The sequence below is a fragment of the Olea europaea genome, chromosome 10 (genome assembly GCF_002742605.1).
Source record: "Olea europaea var. sylvestris chromosome 10, O_europaea_v1, whole genome shotgun sequence".
NCBI classification, from domain to species: domain Eukaryota; kingdom Viridiplantae; phylum Streptophyta; class Magnoliopsida; order Lamiales; family Oleaceae; genus Olea; species Olea europaea.
In genome coordinates this window covers 7,229,234-7,245,362 of record NC_036246.1, presented here as the reverse complement: position 1 = coordinate 7,245,362, position 16,129 = coordinate 7,229,234, and the positions used below count along the sequence as shown (strand labels likewise).

Genomic DNA, 16,129 nt, shown 5'->3' with positions numbered 1-16,129 from the left:
CGCTTCCATAATTGCATGCATCCGTCATCCATGATTGGTACATGAATATCTGGTTACTTGTAATTTCTGTATAACTTCTGGAGTTTGATGTTTCAGAAAATGTACTTAAAGTTGTATACAAAGAACAAGCTCCATTTTGGGTAACCCATTCCTTCAATTTACCTCTTTATCCAAACCAGTGACACATTATTCTCGCTACAGAGCCGTTTCACTTCGGTCATCGAATTACACAAATTTCTCTTATTGTGCATTCTACTGACTGATTCAGTCGATGAATTGCCCTTTAATCATTTGGATAATTTCCCCCTATACAGGGCCAAGGAGACAAGCACTGGCAAACCCCATATGGGGTCAAGTCACCCCCACAAAATTTTTTTAATTTTGATATTTCTCACGTTGACTCACTACAATTTAGTCTCGTTTGTTTCCCATTATTCGTTCATTAAAATAAAAAAAATGATCGTTATCCATCACATCAAGCTACTATATTTGATTTTTTATGTCTTGTGTGGGGCCCGTAACGACTATATTTTTCATTCTCATTTTTACATAAATGTGTACCAAACGAGGCCCTACTCTATTCTTTGAAAATAGAAATTTAAAAAAAAAAAAAATTGTCCTCTAATCTCTATTCTTCGATCAAGTATGGAACTTTTACGTTTGAAACTAAAATTTTTAATATTTACATTCAAGTTTCTCTCCTTACTTTTCATCTCTTTTTTCACCCAATATCTTACTCTCATTATTGGGGTTTGTGTTGTATTTGTGGAGTTGTAATTGAAGTTGGGGCTTGTGTTGCTTGATTTTGAGTAAGAGTAGGTAAAGTATGTAATTTGTAGTTTGTCCTGCACGTTGTAAACTATCCTTAGGGCACTAGACAAGGTTAAATTACTGAAGCCTACCATTTTTGGAGTGCTTGAGTTCCGCTCGAGCATCCTTAAGGATGCAAATAGTGCAACAAATAAGCTACAATTGTAATAGTACGTTGACTTATTTTCATTAATGTTATTTTAAAAAAAAAAAGAAATTATTTTAATTTGCAATCCCACAATACAAAAAAAATTGATTTTGCCCTTGGAGACAAGTGTCCCTCTAGCCATGTACAAGGGAATCCCCGGTACATAAAGCATAGATCTTTAGATTTTGTCCAATACACAAACCAAGTCTTGTATACAAACCAGCATCGAATTTAATTAGATTTGATTTTGTTTAATAAGATTGGTCAAAGTAATTTGCAAGCTCGAGATGCTATGGTTGCTAGCGTTCGAGTAGGTGTTGAAATCTCAGTATAAAAGGGTATCAGAATTTATAGTCAAAAGCGTTCTGATTTGATTTTTCTATGTCGTTGATGAGTAGACATGACCCCTTGATTTTTCATCATCTAATACGAACATTTTCATTAAAAAAATGCTTTATCTCTAACCACTAAAAATTCCACACCAAAAGCTGCAACAGTTCAAGCAAATAAAGAATTTCTTGAAAAATTATCCTATATTAATTCTTCCAAAAACTCTAACTAGACAAAGCAATTTAAAAAATTATTAAATTATGTTCAAAAGCATTTATTTTTATTTCAGAACTAACTTTTAATATTTTTAAAAAAATTTCAAAGGTTGCTAGACAATGCCCTCGCACGTAATTTATGTAACAGTAATGATATTTAGTTCTACCGAAATTACAATCTCACTTTAGATAACACTAAATGATAAACTATATAAAATGTGAAAATTTTAATTTCACTTATCATTTAATGTCACATTAATACTAATTAAATTGGGATTGCGATCCAATTAAAATTAAATAGCTTCACTTTTTGCGTAAATAATATTTCGTTAGTCATTTAGTAGCGGGATGAACATATATATATATATATATATAGTGTGTGCGCGCGCGCGCTCTTATAGCCTTTAGTTCTAAAGAAGAACGGTGACAAAGAATTCAAGGCAAAAACGAGTGCTTTTGGTCAAAATCCGAAGGAACGTATGATTGTAATAATTAACTTTTGTTCCTCAAAAACAGGCAATAATTAGTTTTCAAGTATGAAGAAATATGATTGCTAGGCATGTGGATGTGGGGAGAAGAACAATTGCAATGATTTAAATGGAAATGGGTATAATAAACATTTTTTGCCGTCTTCAATTATTATGGTCTCCCCCTACACAAGAACTTCAAGCCTTGTTTGACAACCATTAAAAAGAATTTTTTTAAAAAATGAATTTTGAAACAGTAATTTTTTTTTAAGAATGTGTAGCCAGAAAGTATGAAAAAATTTTGAATTTACGTTCAAATATTTTATTGTATATAAATGTATGTTTGAAAATGTGTTCGAGAAAAAAGGAAATTTGATGAAATTTTTATCAAATAACAACTAAATCATTCTGGTTGGTCCAATCTTTTGGTTTTCAACTGCATTTTAACTTTTAACCCATTGATAAGCAATTCATCCACACCGATGCAATTTAGAATTTTGAAATTAGGTAAAGCCTTCTTTTGTTTGGATAGATGGTTTATGCCATGAATCGATCTTATAAGATAAGTCATCAAATCTAATTATTGTTGTTATGCGAAAAGCATGTGTTAAATTGTGACAATAAGAACGTTTTATTTAGTAAAGTATTATATTTACCATGCAATGACGAAACGTTTATAAGTTTGTTATCACTTCATCCGATCGGCTTTAAATGATGGAGTCTTACCGTTTGAGAAGATTCAAGTGAGTTGGAATTTGGAAGATGTGACTTTCCAATCGAAAAATTGCATTTGTGTGCAATTTCTATTGGATTTTTTCTTGAGGATTGTGGAGTTGTTGTCGTTATAGAGGAACCAATGATGATGAATTAGTTTTCAAATGAGAGATTGTTAAGTTATGGAACCAAATTATTATCATTATGTGAAGTCTATAGGTGGCTCCCAATGGTGTGGTGCGGAGCCTTCAGGTTCAAAATTTCATTAAGGATAGTTCATGAATTTCACAATTATAAATTTGATTTTGCTCTATTTTCTTTTTCTTTTCCATTTTTTATTTTTTAATAAACAGGGAACTATCATTAGAATTTATTTTATCATCATCAAAAGTAAGAGATGTTTAAAAAGTAGGATGTAAGATTTTTTTATTGTAAATTTTTTTTCATCACAATGAATTACTATAGACGCGGACTAGAATGTAATCTCGTATTGAAGTAAATATATATAAATCCTGCGTGTTCTTTTATGTCTTTTTTCTTTACTACATTTTTTTTTCTTGATGATGTAAAGTTAGGTTCTAATTCTCAAACAATGTAAATCTTGCTTGTTCTGCACAATTAGAGTGTCTAGTATAGGAATTACTTATCTTCCTTGACCGTGGAATGGATATGTTTATTTATTTTTTTCTATTGTTAATCAGAACGAAAGGTCAAATCAAATTCTCTTCATAAGTTTGTGTTAAAAAAGGGATATACACCCAAATATCCTCATCAAGACTCTCAACTCGTGAGAATGAATGTACATAAAAATTCGTGATTGATGCTACATGTACATCCTACCACTTGCTTTAAAGCTTTACGCTTTGCAAGATCTCAAATTATCTTTGAGAAAACAATTTTAATTCAATCAATTAAAAGATTGCCACCTATTCAGGGTGTAAAGCATGATGTACAAGTAGTTTAATTCAAAATACATTTCAAGATCGTACGTGTTTGTTTGTGCGAGTATATATATATATATATATATATATATATTATAATTTTTTATATCTAATATTTTTCGTACTTGATCAATAAAAAACTTAGCTACTAGAAACGATTCAAATGTTAAATTGATGTACTATATTCTAATAACTTAAACATTCAAAAACAGTCGTCATCAAAGGAAGAAATTTTATGTACACCTGCTTAAGAAAAATAAAAATAAAAAGAAATTGAAATGTACTAGGCCTTTACTAGAAAAAAATGAATCTAATTTAATTCGTGATTAAAGATGATCATTTAAATAAATAAAATTCTTTAGTAACTCAACTTTTAAGACAAACCATTCCCCCTGCATGCAGAATCTATTAAATACACTGAATCTACCTGTGTTACTATAGATGCATGCTTAGTTCTCAGGTTCTGAATCATATCCAAACTTTTCTTCTGAACTAACCTGATCACTCTTCTGTCCATTTGTTATTTTAGTGTAACTGCCCAAAGTAGAGATTCAAGACTGCTCCAACTGTATAGAGTATTCCATCGATTTCAAATTCGTATCTCCCACTAAAAATGGCTACAAACTTTCAGTTTTCACGAATGCACACTCCATGCTTTTGTTTTCTTTGTTCATCTCAGTTTTCGTTAATTTGTAATCTGAATTCTGATTAATTCAGCTGACTACAAATGGTAAGATTTAGTGAGATAGCAGTTCACAAGGCATCAGAGATTCTTTGCCTCTTTCAGCACTACTTTTTGCAGAAAAGGTGACAGCCTTTTATTTTCTTACGTGGGTCCAAGTCGGATAATTGGAAGAGGGAGATTTTTCAAATCCTACTTCTTTCTACGTGGGCTCCATATTTTCAGGCATATGCACTCCCCCTGTTTTTTTGCTGTGTGTGTGTGTGTGTGTTTGTGTCAGTAGGGTTTTTTGCAATCTCGAGAGAAATTTTTGTACATATGGCATTGGGTTGCTTGCTTCGTGATTTGAGCAAAGAAAAAATGGGCACTGAGTTAAGAAATTTACTACTAGAAATTTACAGTGAGTGCACTACAGAGTTGAGAAAAAAGCAAATCTACTGCACTATATCATCAATTATCAGATCCAAGTATACAAAATCAAAAATCCAAGCAAGAAAAAGTGAAAACCACCCAGAAGCTAAAACGAATATGGTATAACTAAAGGTATATTGGTACAGTATAGTGCTTAGACAACACAATGATAACTAATGTAGACTGTAGAAAAGTGATGACTGGCAAAGTAAAATCAAATCTTTAGGTGCAATGTGCACGTCTCAACCCAACAAAAATATTTGTGAATTAAGACAGTGCATTGAATTTGAACCGTATGGGCCACTATCTGAAACATGCATGCATGCACCAAATGTCTACTGTTCTTGTAACAACATTTAAAGCATTTACTTGGGCAGCGATGCATGAAATTTTATGAATAGTTTCGGTAGTGTGTCAATTCGGCTAATTCTTTATTCAATAATTGGTTCTGCTTTTTATGCTCACTGAGGAAATCAGAATTCTTAAGTATTCTGCATTGGGGTTTATATTTCTACTGTTCTCATTGTACCTCAACTGACTAATGATTTTATTTTAGGACAGCGGTTGGACATTTCGACCTCGATTATGAGATGATTGTAAAACTTTCGTTTGTTCAAAATCAAAGGAAAATGAAATAAAGTGGAACGGTGGCTTTGCTAACCTCACATTGGCCGGAGGAGCTCGAGCATGCCCAAACCAAGGAAGAAGACGGACGCCAATATCATTTAAGGATAAAACAAACCAAATAAGATGGATCACAAGCTTCTAAAGCTGCCAGACCAAAGCTCAAGTTCTTAATATGAAAGTAAACTGTAAAAGTTGCAAAGTATTTGAACTTCCTTAAACACTGAAATGTAATTTAAAGAACTTCAGAAAAATCACTAATATTCAGTAAATTATGGACCGTCTGCGGTATCATGAGGCAGACATATCAGGGATCAAAGACTTGGCTAATAATACGTAGGAAACTATAGAAACCACAACTGAAGGTTTCTACGAGCTATATCCGGTGTTCAGTTGAATCCTAGAACTTCTCCAGTGCCTAAAACAACTTCTCTAAACAAACAGATGACAAAAGCTATATTTACAGTCCTCAAAAAATCTTCGCAATTACTTAGTAGGTTAAGGATACATGCCAGGCACTTGCCATAAGAATAATCATGCCTGTTCTCTCAGAATTTTACATGCAATAATGTAGTAATGGAACAAAATGCCACAAGGAAAAGAGTGTCAAAAGTTATTTGAGCTATTATCTAGAAACCTCCATAAGTTTCCACCTCATTGTGGTGGTGGTGGAGGGGGCATTGACATCTGTGGCATAGAATGTTGTCCGCCAGTGAGGTGCTGAGGAGGTGGTGGCCGCCAAACAGGAGGAGCAACAAGTCCAGATGGAGGTGGAGGGGGCCTAACTAGACCAGGAGCAACTTGTTGAGGTGGTGGTGGAGGCATGCTCCTGAACTGCTGCATTGGTGGCAGACCCATGCCAATTTGACCAGGTTGTGGTGGCTGTCCCTGCCAGGATGGTGGTCCGGTCATCTGCATGGGGGGGTAAACACCAGCCTGTGGAGGTTGTGGTGGTGGTGGACGGAGTGCTGGGATGGGGGGTGGAGGAACACTGCCATTTGCAAAAGACCGCGGCGGCACTGGAGCACTGACCGTACCATTGGGATGTGGAGGAAGCATAGGAGGTCCACTTGCAAACAAGGTATGGGGCCTACTTCTCTGGCCAGTTGGATTACTCGCAGCCAAAACTCTTTCTGCATTTCATCAAGTGTACAAGCATCATATACAACAGTCAGCTAATGTACATATAGGAACACGTGTAGAGATCATTAGCTCACACACGGAAAAAAAAAAAAAAAAAAATCTAGCATGACAACACCTTTGAAAGTCAATTTGGAAGTTTTGGAGACTACGTATCAAATCATCCATTGTATTGCTACTTTTAAGGTAGCTTCACTTTCCATGTTAATTTTGTTTATGGTTTTCATACTATTGTGAACTGAAGACCACTTTGGAAACAACATCATGGACTTTGGGTCGGTTTGTTCCTTGTCTTGGTTGATCTTGGGTGATTTCAATAACGTGCTCAAGTTTGATGCAAAATGCAAAGGGTTGGATGTTACACCATATGAGGTAAAAGACTTCGAAAATTGTTGCATTAACATCGGGCTTATGGATGAGAGATCTATTGGATGCTTCTATACTCGGACTAATGGCTTAATGTGGAGCAAACTTGATAGAGCCATGGTTAATGATATTTGGGTACAAGAGGGATTTAATAGTCTTGCAAATTTTCTACCATCCAGGTGCCTTTCCGATCACTCCCCATATATTGTATCAATATTTGGTCAACAGAGAAGCAAGAGAAGCCATTTAAGTTCTTCAATATGTGGACAAGAGGTTAGAGGTACAAAACAATTCATACTTTACAAGAAGTTACAAAGTCTCAAGATGGAGCTAAATGAGAAGCACTTTTTACACATATACACTAGAGCTCAAACGGCTACTTTGGTGATGAAAGAAGCACAAAAAGAATTGCATGATGATCCCATTAACATTGTGCTTCAAAGAAGGGTGACAACGATGAGGAAGGTAGCTATGGATCTTTGTGAAGCGGAAAGGAGCTTCTATTACCAACAAGCTAAAGGTGACTGCCTAAAGAATAATGACAAATGTACAAATTTCTATTCGGTGGTAAAGAGGAACTCCAAAAGGAATTACATTGCTACCGTGCTGAAGGGGGATGGAGCATATACTTCTTCATTAGATGAAGTGGTTGATGAATTCATTCATTTTTACACTTACTCAGGGAAAAAGGTCCGGGGAAGGCCGTTCAGCATGATATCTTTAGGAGTGGTCCCGTGTTAACGGAAGAGCAAGCTATGACACTAGTTCGGGATATTTAGGAGAAGAGGTCAAAGATGCGTTGTTTGGCCGGGCCCGAATAGTTACACGTCTTGCTTCTTCAAAAAATCAAGGGCTTCGTCAAGGTGGTCCTTTATCTCATTTCTTGTTTGTTATTTGTCTTGAATATTTTTCAATAATGTTGACGAGAGCTACCAACAACAATGAGTTCAACTTTCATCCTAAATGTGGCCCGTTAAAGAATACTCACTTCAGTCACTTGGCATTTGCGGATGATTTGATATTATTTGCAACAGGGGATGTTATTTCGGTTGGAATCTTAATAGATTTTCTAACTGTAACAAACTTTGGTGATATGTAAGGGCTCAAAATGAATGTAAACAAGTTCAACTTGTCTACGACGAGAGTCTATGGGCAAGAATTGGAGGATATTCTTCAACTTACCAACATGGTTCTACGCCTCTCCGTTACTCAGGAATTCCACTTGCGGCCGGAAAATTGAAAATCAGCTCTTATGATTCTTTTATCAATAAAATCACGGGCTATATTGGTGCTTGGACTAGAGCCTCATTGTCTTCTGCGGGAAGAGTGGAACTTGTGAGAAGTGTTTTTCAAGGTGTTGTATATTTTTGACTTTCCACCCTACCAATTCCGTCCACAGTTGCATCAAAGGTTATTAGCCTCTGCCAGAACTGTCTTTGGGGATCTAAAAAACCATTGATTATGTAGACTAGTATTTGTTTTCCTAAGCACGAAGGTCGGCTTGGAGTTAGAGGTATCAGTTGCTGGAACAAAGCATCTCACCAAAACTATTTGGGTGAAGTGGGTGAATCAAATTTTTCTTCATGGAAAGGATATTTGGCACTATACGGTGAAAAAAGAGGACTCCCACTACCTAAAAGGGTGCTGAAAATTAGGGATCAGATTAAACAGCCTGAACAAACCATTCAAGCCGCAAGTAACACACTAGTGAAATGGGCAGCTTATGGGAAATTCAACATTGCAACAGCTTATGATTTTTTCAGAGTCAAAGGGTCGAACGTAGTATGGGCAGCAACTATTTGGAAAGCTGGTATCATGCCGAAACATGCTTCTGTCCTTTGGTTGGGAGCTAAATCTAAGCTATTAACCAAGGACATATTACATCACATGAACGTTGATCGTAGCTCTGTATTTTGCGGATGTCCTACTAAAACTGTGCAATACCTTTTCTTTTCCTATCCGTTTAGCTGCTCTATTTGGGGACTGGGAACAGATTAGGGTGTGGATGGGCATTCTACGCTCTATGTCTACGATTCAAAGTGCATTAAAATAGTTGACAAAGGAGGTTCAGGGGACAACTTGCACAGCAAAGCTAAGCATATTGCCCTTGCTAGCACAATCTACGACATTTGGATGGCAAGGAATAGGAAGTTTTTTGAAAACCTTGGACAATGGGGCGATAGCATAGTGAGACGAATCAAAACACAAGTTATGTTTTTTATTTGTATCCAAATGTTTTGATTCATTTTGAGTCTCTAGCATTGGTTCACTAGATTGTTTCGTTTGTATATCTTCAGTTTGCTTGCCAGATATGCCCGTTAGTACTTGTATTTTTGTTACTTGATCTTTGTTTTGCCCGAGAATGTCCAATGTATTTGTACACGAGTTTTGATTAATATAATTTCACATTTACCGATCAGGAAAAAAAGACACGAATCCTTATAGGATGGGAAAGTTTGGCAACGTTGCTGGCATTTCCTGAATCGCCCAAAAGGAACTAAACTGGGCGACAGGAAGTATTTCGAAGCAGCCATATCACTGGACAAATCTACATATTTAGTAGTCACATGAACTCAGGGACTATAAATGTAATCCACCATCAGAAATTTCCCTTTTGATTAGAAATTCAATGTCGGTAAGTTGTTTATGGAACCACGTGACGTCCATTAATATTGCAATTTAAGTATCTCTAAAAGTTTCTACATATGAAAGGTGTTAGAACCAATCACATCAGTGATGGAAGATTAAAAAAAAAAAAAAAAAAACACTAATATATACACGGATGAAAAAACAATAGGAAACACTGACCAGCAGGAGTTCCATGACGCTCCCCCTTTGTGTCTTTCTTGTATGCATAAGACACCGTTATCTGACGATTGCAAAGATACTGACCATTCATTGCCTGCAGAAATGAATCATATTAGTGTTCTCAAGGTCTAATAAAGAAATCATTAGACAAAATCATACAAGACTATCAATGTTTTTCTTCAAGCTATGGAAAAGACCAAATTATGCCCTAAATGAGTGCACAGATGAAATTCGCATGTTGGAAAGTACAAAACAAAAATCACCATAAAGAATATTTCACTGATCCAGCAAAACATGCAAATCATCCATCCCCTTGCCATCAAATTAAGAAAATATGGCAATCATAGCGCTACATTATGTAAATCAAACCGAGACATTCAAGAAGAAGACAAAAATAAAGTAAATAAGGGTTTGGAATACTTGATTAGAGAATGCTTCCAAAAAGATTGGCATCAAGAACTCTGAATACTAATGAGCATGGATTAATGGAAAGCTCAAACTTGTAGACTTGTAGTCTTACGACCAAAGTGCATGTGAAAAGGCATTTGACACCTCCGCTTCGGATAATGTGACTGCACTTTGTGGAGATATATACAACGAGGTTGGAGAAAATTTCAGGATAGATTGACGTATGAGGTGGGGAATAGCAATACTATCAAATTCTGAAAAGATTGCTGGTGTAGAGATTGGCCATTAAGAGTGGAGTATCCTTCCCTATATCGTATTACTTTGATACCGCAGGCTATGGTGAATGAAGTCTTACATGTGCATAATGGGAATCTCAGTTGGAACGTTGCTTTTGGGAGGGCTCTACAGGACCGTGAATTGGATGATTATGCGTTACTCCTAACGTCTTTGTATGAAGTGCACGTCGGGATTGGCGAGAGTGATAGTAGTAGGTGGAGGTTGGCACGCGATGACATGTTCTCAGTAAGCTCTTATTTTAGATATTTATTGGAACCTGAGGAAAGTTCATTCCCCTAAAAAAATGTGTGGCGTTGTAAACTACCCCTCGGGTGGCATTTTTACCATGGACGGTTATGAGGGGACAGGTGTTAACGGTGGATAACCTCCGATGTAGGAGCTTTTATGTTACGGAATGGTGTTATATAATGGAGAGACGACTGACCACTTGTTCCTTCATTGTAACGATGCTCGTACCCTATGGAACAATATTCTGGCTTCTCGACGCATGGATTGGGTGTTTCCACAGCATATGGAGGATGTATTGAAGGCATGGGGAAGAAGATTTCATAATAAAGATAGCAAGATTGTTTGGGACCTTGTCCCAAGATGCATCGTCTAGTGTGTGTGGAAGGAGAGAAATAGCCGCTGCTTCGATGATCATACATGGACAACAGTTTAGATTAAAGAATTTTTTTATTTGACACTGTATACTTGGTTTAATGCCGTGGCTATCACTCGCATAAACGGATTGCCCAATTTAATGTCGTTACTGTCTTGTATTAATTGATAATACACTTCCTGTGTATTATCCATGATTAATAAAATATTTGATTACCTATCAAAAAAAAAAAATAATGTGGTAGCACACACTAATGGAACTATAAGTTAAACCCCGTTTGCTAGTGAAAGTGAAAAATACATATTTCACTTATTACATGACAAATTACTATTCCCATTCAATTAAACAAAATCTAATGGTTTAAAAGTTTGATAATGGGACCAGTGTCCACTCTGCAGTCAGCACAAGTATAAGAGAACATCATATGGAGAAAGTTACCTCTATGGCTGCATCAGAAGCCTCAAAAGAATCATAGCTAATAAAGCCAAAACCACGGGAATTCCCGGTCTCTGGATCTCTCATTATCTGCAGGTGTCATAAAAATCAGAAACAAAAAGGAAAATAAGCATCACCATGAATTCAAATGCAAATGATCAACAAACAAAAATTATGCCAGATAATTAAAAAAGTAATACAAGTATTGACGGCCAGTAGCAGTCGTATAATGCAGTTATGATATACAGCCACCAGTATACTTCCAACATGACAAAATGACAAAATGAACTTAAACATCCAAATACCCATATTGCTAGGTGAAACTAGGTGAAACAGGGAAATGGAAAGAAAACATCAAAGAGATTCATCAAAATAGCAAACCCTAGAAAATAATAACTCCCCTCCAATTTTTTCAATGCTAACAGAAAGACCTAATTGTTCTTACTGCAGAAAGTTATAGAAACCAGTAATCATGCACGCGCTTCAATGCTACTAGGAAGACGAGACAAATACAATATAAAAGAAATTATTAACCAAGAATACTGTGACAGTGATTCTGCAACCACCTGTACCACAGCCCATAGAATAATGGGCAACATGCCCAGGTTAGAGTGGAGATAGAGCATGACTGATTAACTAATCGATTTGACGGGATTGATCCATTTGAAGGGATGTGTGTAAATAGATTAAGTATGGAAGAACAAGTGTTCTTGTTAATTTTTTTGTAACATGGGCAATAAATTTTCAGCTTAAATTCTAATCTTGCACTTGAAGAGGAAGCACAAAATGTGCTCTCCGATGCATATACACGTGTCCCTGTTAATACGTTTGTCCATCTAAAAAATAAATAAATAAGAACATAAAAGAGAGAGAGAGAGAAGAGAACTCTGGCACAAACGTGTAGATATATTAAATAATCCAACAAACTAAAACTAAAAACTGGGAGAAAATAGCAAATCATAAGATGTGGATGAAAGACAAATAAATTTATAGAACTTTGGAAATAAACTATCCACTGAGAAAGCACTAACTTATTCATGTACATGTTACAAACAGTGTTAAAATCCACAAATAAATTTTTTTAGCCTTTTGCACCAGCATTCTGTTATGACACAAAAGGTACAGAGTAAGACACGGAAATATTAGAGACCAGGAAGGCGTGACCTTTGGATTTGAAACAATGACTCCAAAAGCACTGAAAGTGTCATACAGAAGTTTTTCATCAACATCCTGCAAAGAACACGAAGAGTTAGTTGAATGTGCTGGTAAATATATTATCCAAGAGAAGTGTGTGCTATACATTTTAATGGTCGTATAGAATATCCGCACCAACTACAGAGTGAATGGAAAACAAGTACTCAAGTAAATCCAAGAATCCCAAATCTCTTACAGGGTCAAGGTTTCCTATGAACAGGTTAGCTCCCACATCAACACTTTTCTTATCTTGAGATGCCTGAAACAATGAAACAAGATGATCAAACGAAGTCATATATTTTAGTTGCAACGCTGCAGTGATTCTTACAATAACAATAAGATAAGTTAATCGGCTCCACAAAAACATACAAAACGGTGACAAACTCGCTTAGAAAATGGAATTGTAGTTTCATACCTTATTAACTCTAATTGCCTTCCCATGTAGTTTAATCATATTTAGAACCTTAATTGCCTGCAGAAACAGGTTGATAATCAAAATCATGGATCTAATAAAGAAATAACTCAGACAAACAAATTTGTATTCTAAATGAACAGTTATGCTTGCATAAGTAACACTTACATAATCAGCATCTTCTTCACTTCTGAACTCCACAAAGCCATAGCCTTGATGAGCATTTGTGACTCTATCCTTGGGAACATACACATTGACTGGATTGTCCAAAAATATTCAAAGCCCGATAGCATACATAAAGTAAATGAGAAAGATCTCAAATTCTATAAATGTGTGATCTATTAAAAAATATAATGATTTATGCCAAAAAATATCATTTGTAAATTATAATGAAAAAAGAGAGTCATTAACAGACGTCTCAAACCTACCAACAGGACCTGCTTGCACAAACAGCTCCCATAATAATTCTTCGCTTACCTGCAAGTACAGAGAATGAATAAAAACTTAGGTTTCCCAGTAACTATGAAGACAAATATAGGAGTAGGGGCAGAGATGTATTAGCCTAGTGCAAAAAAAAAAAAGGGAAGAGTTTCTTTTCTTCCCTTATGTTGGGGATGGAAGTGCAATGAGAAAGGGGACTGGTCTATAACATAATCAAGCTTTAGAAAGACACAAATCAAACATGTTCAAGTGCACAGGCCTCAACGTGCTGGTTCGCCTACTCAGAATAGAAAGCAAGCACATAACAATTACACAGGACTGGGAACTAGTATCTGTAACACAGATTAGACAAACTGCCATAATAAATATTTCAAATTATAGAGCCACAAGAACGGAGTACTACAGAAGCTAAATAGATAGCTAGCCAAGATAAGTGTAGGAAGCCTTTAATAAGAGATTCCAAAACACCGTTTGCTAAATTGAAATACTGGAATGGTTACTTCTTGTTCAGCTTTATGAGGAAAATGACAATATTACATGATATCTTTTGAAAATTTGATCAACTTTCATCCAAAGGAAAGATGAAATTTTGTAAAATAACATTTATAGCATCTCACTTCAACAAAAGCCCTACTAAACTTTTCCTCAAGTTTACTAAGGCTCCTTATCGGTGATAGCATCACACTATCAAACATTTCATCACACATAGCAAGGAAAATAAATAAAAAATACTCATACAATTGGCAAGATGAAACCCAGCAATTCAATCACCTCGTACAAATGACAGGACGTTCTCTCTCATTGTAATCTAAAGGAGGAACAGCAATAGTCCATAAATAAAATAGTTCACTAAACGCACAAGTTCACACTAAAGGAAAGATCCTAAACCCTAACCCCAGCCCAGGAGAATATGAAAAATAAAGGAAAAAGATAATAGTACTCTAGTGTCGAGATTGCCAACGTAAACGGTGGCGTCCTGGTTGCGCTCGGCTGAGTGTTGGCCTAGAAGGTTTGCTCCGACGCCAGGCGCGATTCGGGTCGTCATCGATGCCTTTGAAAGGACGTAGTAAATTGGATTACTGGAGAAACTTCTGCGGACCTTCGAAGGGAAATACTATTGGGACTGGAATATTTATTTCAGGTTCAGTAATTCGTTTTCCAGAAAATAAAAGGAAAAAAAAAAAAGTTAGTTTGAGCTCCACTTTTGGGAGAAAATAAATTTTTGAATAGTTTATTGATGGTGAATATGTGATTAAAAAATAAATAAATATTTTAAATTTACGTGTAATATTATTTTACTGAAAAATATGTAATTGAAATGATATCAAAACACTGTTTAATAATATATTTTTACCAAAAAAAGGTTCAAACAAGGGCAAAATCATATTTTTAATAAATTTTGATAAAAGTTGAAAAATGTGATTTAAAAGTTATAGATATCATGAAATGTGTGAGTTAAAAGTTATGATTTTTATAAAATATGATATTAAAATTAAATATTAATTTATTTTTTTAAACTAAATTTTAATATAATTTTGTATCTGAACCAAACGACGACTTAAGAGGGCGTTTGTTTTTCATTTTTGTAAGAATGAGAATGAAAAATATAAACGCTATGGACTCCACATAACAAATAAAAATTCAAATTTGATGACTTAATGTAATGAATAACGATTATAAAGAAATGAGAAACAGACAGGGGCTTAATAAAAACGTCTTCAATACTCCCATGAATTGGTTAAAAAGTTGTCACATTATATTCTGGCGGTTGTTGATGTGATTTGTTTGCATTAATGGTGTCTGTTGCGGTTCCATCCTATAACTAAAATATGGGATTGAATCTTGTTATTTTTTAATTATTTTCTTGCACTTTAAGTCGCGAATAAATAGTTAGGGTCCGTTTGATTGTAAAAATGAAATTAAATTGTCTAAAAAATAAATTTCAGAGAATTGAATTGCCTATAATTGTTTTCCTGGGAATTGTAAATTATTGTGTTTGATTGATATAATTTTTCACGTGAAAAATGTTGAAATAAAAATATTTTTAAATGTTCGTTTGGCTTTATTTTATATGAAAATTGTCAATTAAAGGGAAATATTTTTTTACAATAATTCTTAAAATTGATTTCCATTACCAACCAAAAAAAAAAGACGAAAAAAATAAAATAATAATCGCTATAGTAGGGTGGAATTTGAATCTCACCATATATATGGTGAGAATTCAAATTCCACTAAAACAAGGAAAATTCCAAGTTCCAAGAAATCCAAGAAATGCAATTTCATGGAAAATATAAGGTATTAAACACCAAAAGTTGAAATTTCGAATTCCAATTCCATCTTTTTTTTTTCCATTTCCATGCTATCAAACACTCCCTTAAGCTTTAATTATATGTTACAACTTTTAATTTTCTAAATTATCTAGATTTTAATCGTTAGCCAAATTTTAATCATTATCGTTATCTTGCTTTAAATAATGGATGTAAGTCTTATTAGTGTTTAGTTGTTTTGAATAGATATTATAGAATTTGAAGGTTTCCAATCTCTTAAATTCTGGACGTACAATAGTTCAAATCAACGAGTTCAAATATTCTGTATTTATTCATGAATTTATAAATTTTCGATACCTAAATTTTTGGTATTCTTAGAAATTAACAGAAAATAGAAAAGTAATGGTGTTATGGTTAG

The 16,129-nt window shown here is 34.8% G+C and overlaps 1 protein-coding gene across 1 annotated transcript; it reads right to left on the bottom strand.

Annotated features, from left to right (window-relative positions):
* Positions 1-5,653: 5,653 nt before the first annotated feature.
* On the bottom strand, positions 5,654-14,571 carry LOC111401077 (splicing factor 3B subunit 4). Its single transcript, XM_023028620.1, has 9 exons — positions 14,385-14,571; positions 13,432-13,480; positions 13,172-13,260; positions 13,007-13,063; positions 12,788-12,850; positions 12,562-12,627; positions 11,401-11,487; positions 9,657-9,750; positions 5,654-6,475 (listed from the first exon to the last, which is right to left on the bottom strand). Exons 1-9 carry the CDS (start codon positions 14,487-14,489, stop codon positions 5,997-5,999), a joined length of 1,089 nt encoding a protein of 362 aa, XP_022884388.1. The 5' UTR covers positions 14,490-14,571; the 3' UTR covers positions 5,654-5,996.
* Positions 14,572-16,129: the final 1,558 nt, after the last annotated feature.